The 6595-nt window shown below is 43.3% G+C and overlaps 1 protein-coding gene across 3 annotated transcripts in view; it reads right to left on the reverse strand.

The window, feature by feature from the left end:
- Positions 1-5007, reverse strand: part of PRR16 (proline rich 16) — a 260062-nt gene extending 255055 nt beyond the window's left edge. For all 3 annotated transcript variants that reach the window (XR_008530509.1, XR_008530510.1, XM_054589909.1), the window contains exon 1: positions 4647-5007. Coding sequence is in view for 1 of the 3 variants with exons in the window: in XM_054589909.1 (XP_054445884.1) it covers positions 4647-4805 (159 nt within the window). In the remaining 2 variants the exon portion in view is untranslated. The remainder of the gene's footprint in view (positions 1-4646) is intronic.
- Between the last annotated feature and the right edge of the window lie 1588 nt (positions 5008-6595).

Raw genomic sequence — 6595 nt, forward strand, 5'->3', positions numbered from 1 at the left:
CTCAGCAATAAACTACACGACTTCAAGTAGATAAGCCATTAAAAAAAGAAAACACTTAAAAATATATTCAAGAGAGTTGTTAAATCTGTTTTTACCAGCCCCCAACTGAATTGTTTCCTATGCATTTTCAAACTTTTCAAAATTAAACTTAAGTTTAATTTGTTTTTGTTTATGGAAAATCATAGGTGCTTTCCAATCCACAGCCACAATGCTGACATACCTTCTCACCCATGAAGTCCATGAGTGATTCCAGGCCACTGATATTAACTAGTTCCCTGGTTCCTACATAAGAGCCATGTCTACTCCTAAGACTTAGCTCGCTCTCTCTCTATATCTATCTTCAACTTGTAGATCAGTCTTGTCACTTAAAATCATAAATTGAAACACTGAGAAAAGTGTTCAAGATAATAATCAGTCTAAACTCAAACAGAATTCACCTAACTCAGCAATGAATTTTGTTTCCAAATAAGAGGCTGTTTATTACAGATTTCAATTTCTCTCTATCAAGATCTGTGATCCCATATTAACACCAAATTGATGCAAAGCAGTTCACCAGAGAGATCTTCATAAAAGAACTGGCAAATTGGTACCTTGAGATGTCAGGTTATTTGAGAACTATTTTTAAAAGCTCTTTTTTCTACATTTCTAAAAATAAATCACCATACACCTAAAAATCAATAATAGTTAACTTTATCCCTAAAACTCTAGAGTTTCACCAGTAATTTTTTCCATGTGTAGAAAAAAGCAATATGGATTAACTTCCTGTTAATTCCTATTTCTATTTCCTGTTAACTCCTTCTCCTGCCCACATTTTCAAATCTTACTCACATATCAGAGAAACATCCAAAATCTTTTGACCTTTCATTCCTCCAAAGAATTTATCCTTCATAAAAATCTCCAATATTTACTTGTAACACTAAGCATTAAGGCATCGATCCTGTTATGTTAATCATGACAATCTGAATAAATGGTTTCTCAAAGTTCTGTATCTTACCATTTTTTTAAATCTCCTATTCTATTTACCAAAGGCTCATCATATTACTAAGTACCCAACAAGTACTCATTTATTAATCTACATATACTCACCCTTATTCTCAATTCCGCTTACTTTCCCGAAGCTTATTAGATCATAGTAAGCGTGACCATTAAAGCAGTAACGCCTGTTTACACTACTGATGCTCAAAGGCATACGATGATAAATACATCCCAAACTACCCTTCTGAGCTCAGCGAGAGCAGAAATGATAACTCATTCATCGTGGTACTAACAAAAAGGTAATACAGCATATAGTAAGTGCTGAATAAATGTTGAATTTTACTTATGTTTTCACATTATAGTACAAAAGACCGAAAGACCCCTATTATTTCTGGAAAGTCAAGTTATTGGAGATTTTTCTAAATTCTGAGGGCAGGATAAAATTGCCCTACGACTTCCTAGAAATCCTGTTCCTCTTCTTCTGATACATAATCTAATTATAAATGAGTGAATAATGATTAAATAACTAGTCATAAAAAATACCCAAAATAATAATGCAGTTTTGCTGCAAATTATCAGCATTTCCAGAACCATTGTTATGTTCAAATCTACCACGCTACCTGAATTTTCAGGTAGCTAAAGTCCAGAAAACTTCTAAAAAGAAAAGCAATTTCAAAATAACTTCAAACAAAAGTCCAATACTGTTGGTGCAGAGTTTATGCAAAAATAAAGAACAGAGTATTTTTTAAAATGTATTTCACTTTAGATAGAATAAAATGGAAAAGTATAACAAGTATCATACAGTGACTGACACAGTGATCCATTCATATCACTTTGATATAATTTCTGTTACAAGTTAATAAGAGTTCTCTGCTTATTAATATCAAAATATATTAAGAACTAAAAGCACAGCATTGCCAATAAAAGAATTAGAATTCTAATTATAACAGTTTATATTTAATTTATATTAACCATATACTGCCAGAATGTTGAGTGTAACAACTGGTAAATTTATAGTGACATTTATGTTTGTAAATCACAGGTATAGAAACTTATAAGGTTTGTAATTTACAAAGTTTTCAGTTACTCCTCCATTCAAAACTACATCAAAGACATGCTCGGTCACATGTGCAGTATTATCTTTAAAAAGATAAATGCTAGACAACTGCAAAAGGTCATAGGTTAAATATGCCCTATAAATATTTTATTCTCAAAATAACTATCATTCATATTATATAAATTGCCAATGTTTTGAGATTCAGACATTCTATAATACAATTCTGTGTGCAAACCTAGGATGATGATATCCCCACATAAATAATTAACAATCACATCACATCATTTATCACTTATAAATGTCACTCTTAGAGGTGAGATTTTTACCCCAGAAGGCCTTGGCAGCCAATCAAACTTCCAAAGCATCAAGCAAAATTTTATCTCTTATCTGTCTAGGAGACAGATCCTTTCATTTACTTGGTGGTACATCATCTATGCTTTTCCATATTTTTTTTATAAACTACCTGTTTCTCCCCTTAAATATTATCCAGTAAATGAAGACACAGAAACAGTGAAAAGACGAGATATCCAGACTCCCTGATTTATTTCTTTGTGATTCTAAACAAGACCCACAGGGAGGTTAAGTTTCATTATAGGTCTATCTGATCTCCAAATATTTACAGAATAATGAGGCAAAACAGCACCAAGACCATATGCAGTTTCTTGTCATTTATTCTGTCTCCAGTAGGGAGTAGAGTGACACATCATAAGGAAGGAGGATATGCCCACAGATGCAGAGTTTGATTGACTACCCCTATCTTAAGCTCAGCCTCCTAGCTAAGACAGTAAATATGTTACTGTGTTGATGTAGGTTTCCCACGTCCCCCACCTTAGAAACCTCAACAACTATAAAGCACAATTCTGCCAAAAGGAACATGCCCAAATTTGTTCATTTTTACAACGCCATGATGTTTCAGCTGAAAACACAGCCTGCCAAAAATGTCAAATGAAAGAATAACAAAGAAACGAACAGCATCTTTAGACTTGAATTTCAATACATAACCTCACCATCTGTCAACCAGTTGTGAAGCAATGATCCTAGAGAAGCCCCGCAAACACGAACAAGTTTTATCCTCACATCTATCATCTGCATCAATCTCCACTATCAGGACCTCAGTAGTAATTCTGTTCTGTCTGTGGAACACCTACAGGAATGGCATTTGCCACGACAAACAGAACTCTACCCATGAATGGGCCGTTTTAACAGACTTGCATTTGGTAACAAATGCAGAGTTCTGGTCATAGAGGTAATAAGGAGCAGGGAGAAGGAAGACGGGCTGGGGACGTGGGAGGGACTCTTGCCTCCTTTGGACTGGGAACTGGGTAGAGGAGGTTAATTTCTAGAGGCCAGCATCCAAACAACCCTCAATTTCCTCCCACTTGGCTTCAGGAACAAGATTACAATTTTGGACCTAAACGAAGCCCCCGCCCCTTCCCTTCCCTTTTCCACCTTAGAAGTTAGTCTTAGCTCTGAAAAAAAACTGCGGGGTGCGGACTCCCTGACCAAGAACCACACCAGGCGCCCTTTCGGTAGCAGAACAGCGGGCTCAGACTCTGCCACCAGCTCGGCGCCTCCACCAGCTGCCAGCCAGTCTCGCGGAGACCCCACCCCTCCCAAGCCAGGCTTCGCCCCCGCCTGGAGCGGCAGCCCGATTTACGCTGCCTCAGCCCTGACACTGCCCCCGCTTCTTTCTATCCGGATAACGGGGGGTGGGGGTGGGCCAGCAAAAGTGGAATAGATGGGGAGCCGAAAAGAACCAAAACAATCCCGGTTCCCAAGAGCCAGGACGCCAGTGGCAAGACCCTGGCACACGCACAACGCACACCATACACACACGCGCGCGCGCGCGCGCGCGCACACACACACACACACACACACACACACACACATGCGCCAAGCTCCCAGGTTCAATGCCAAGTAACGACAAGATGGGAGGAAGGAAGGAAGGGGTTGTGGGGGAGAGGCCCGGAGTTAACTAGGAGCGACATTCAGAGGAGGACAAGGGATGCTGCAGAAACTGCGAAAGTGAGAAAGTCCCAGACCCCCACCACATCCCTAAGTCTGGGGTCCCCTTGCCACCAGCCGGGATGCCTTCTTTCCAGCGGGGCTCGGAAGACGGGGAGGAGAGCTGGAGCCTAGCTTCCCTCGGGCTGCCCTCCCCAGCCTGGCCCAGGGCCCGGAACCCGGACCCCCTTCAGCCTGGGCATGGGGAGGCTGCCAGGCAAGGAGTGACTTGCCAAAGGACTCTGGGGAGGAAAGAGGGCAGGAGAGGAGCATCTCGCGCGCCCCGGCTCATTTCTTCCTCTGTCTACACCCCCCGTTATCCCCTTCCCCCGATTACACACACACAGATACCGAAACACGCGCGCGTTCACCCCTCCCACTATCCCAGGTCCATCGATTAAAACACTAGTTGATTTCATCCTGAATAAAAATAAATAAAAAAGTGCAACAACTCTTCTCAGAAGTCGCCAGAGCCAAGAAAGTCCGTATGCAGGCTTCTTACTATAGTTTCCTAAGAGTTGAGAAGTCGGCGGTCCCCAGTGAAAACTGGACCGAAAACCCCAAGGGGGCAAAAGGCGACGAACTCCTTCCCCACCCCTGTGCCCCTCACCTCCTTAAGTTCCTTGGCTACGTCCTTCAGGTCGCCCAGGACTAACTCCAGATCTTCCACGATGATCTTGATCTGTTCCTTCACCTTGGTTTTGGAGGCTGCCGGTGGTCCCTCGGCTGGAGAGGAGGAGGGGGGGTTCCCTTTGGACTTGGCTGACATTCTTTGGGGCCAAACGAGGCAAGTCAACACTGGCAGGAGAGCGGAGGCTGCTGCGCGCCCCGGTCCCTGGCGCTGCTGCAACCGCTGCTGCCCCGACTCCCCAACATCTTGGACGCTCCCTGGGCAGCAGCGGGTGGCTGCGCTCGGCGCTCGGCCCGGCGGCCGCACTGTGGTGCTGCCATCAACTCCCCGAGACGCGGCGCTCGGCGCCCGGCGCCCGGCTGCAGACGGGCGAGCAGCGCGCCTGCGCCTCCTCCCGCCGCCGCCCGCCGCTCTCGCGCACACTCGCACTCGCTCCCCGCCGGGAGTGAGGATCGCCGGCCGCGGTGCCTAGGGCTGTCAGCTGCAGTGCCCGCGGCACCTCCCTCCGGGATCTCTCCCAGAACACCTAGGCATCAGGGAGCCGGGAGAGAAGTTCCTTGCCCACCCCCACGTCTTGATCCTGAAATGCCCTCATCACCGCAGACTGCTGTATGTCTTCTCACATTTAGCCTGGATTCCTGCTGCCTCGCCGCTAGCAGAGACCTGGATCCCCACCACACTTTCAGATCAGTTCAGAAAGACTCGTAAATTCGGTCAAGAGTTGGATTTAGGGTCAGTAAAGCGTCACTAAGTGTTTATCCAGGACCAAAGTATGTACAGAAGGCCTCCAATCATTCTCAAAGTGACTACGAGTTCGAAAGACGTGTTCTTACTTCTGCGGGGTATGGGGGCGGGGGGGGCGGGGCGGTGCAAAGATAGCGACGCCTCACCCCCTAGAATCAAGCGTGTTTTTGAAAGAGGTTGCCTAACCCTGTGGATTCCACAAAGCTAATTGCAGATTTATTAATTTGAAGCCCCCACACCAAAAATCCCCTGGGAGACTGTCTTGAGTCGTCTTAGCTGTACTTAATCTGGGACAGCTCCTTTTTTCTTTTTCTATGTTTTTAACTGTCCTTCCTCTTTTCGTGACCTATCCTGATGTATGTTTTGGCCAGAGGGGAAAAATACCCTGTCTAGATCTCCTTTTAGATGGAGCTGAATAAGAATTTGCCTCGACTTTCTAACATTTTTTTTTTCCATTTCAAGTCTTTTGCTACTTGATAAATAGGAAATGACTTTCTGACTGTTCTTTCAAATGGACCCAAGGAAGGTAATTAATAGGAAGCCTTCAGTTTCATTCTCAGTAGGTGGCTACTATTCTTGTTAGCTCAAGTTTTAATTTCCTTGGTAGCAAACCCATGGATTATTTGCTCCTGACCTGGCAGACTAGTTTGTTTTATTTTCTTCAGTAAATACTACTCCAAATCATTATTTTAATAGCTTTCCCATTTGAGTCATGTCTTCGTAGGGCTTTCTGTTTCTTGCTTCTCACACCCCAGGCCTATCCAACACCCTTCTATTAAATGAAGAAAATCTTGACAGCTCTTCTTTCCCAGTTTCTTAAGCCCATCATAATCAATCACCGTCTTCAATCTGAAAAATGCATCTTGACACGATCTTAGGGAGTCATATTTGAAATAGGAAAGAAGAGACAACATAACTAAAAATAAAAATTTAGAAGTGGTGTCGAAAGACTAACAGCATTGAAAAATCAGTGGAAATAGAGGTGGAAAACAGAGGTTGCTGGAAGGGAATTAAAGAGTAAAAGAACCAGTGTGCAGTAAGCAAATTGGAGAGGAGAAAAGAGAAGACATAATTACAAGTGTTAAATGAGTAATATTCCAGAGTTCTCTGAGGTTGGGAGAATAGAGTTTTTGAAGCTCTTTAATCTCTGCAAGTTCTTTAAAAGATGTATTATTTTATAAAGA

The sequence above is a fragment of the Pteronotus mesoamericanus genome, unplaced genomic scaffold (genome assembly GCF_021234165.1).
Source record: "Pteronotus mesoamericanus isolate MK-2021 breed Mesoamerican mustached bat unplaced genomic scaffold, CSHL_Meso_final scaffold_167, whole genome shotgun sequence".
In the NCBI taxonomy this organism is placed as follows: domain Eukaryota; kingdom Metazoa; phylum Chordata; class Mammalia; order Chiroptera; family Mormoopidae; genus Pteronotus; species Pteronotus mesoamericanus.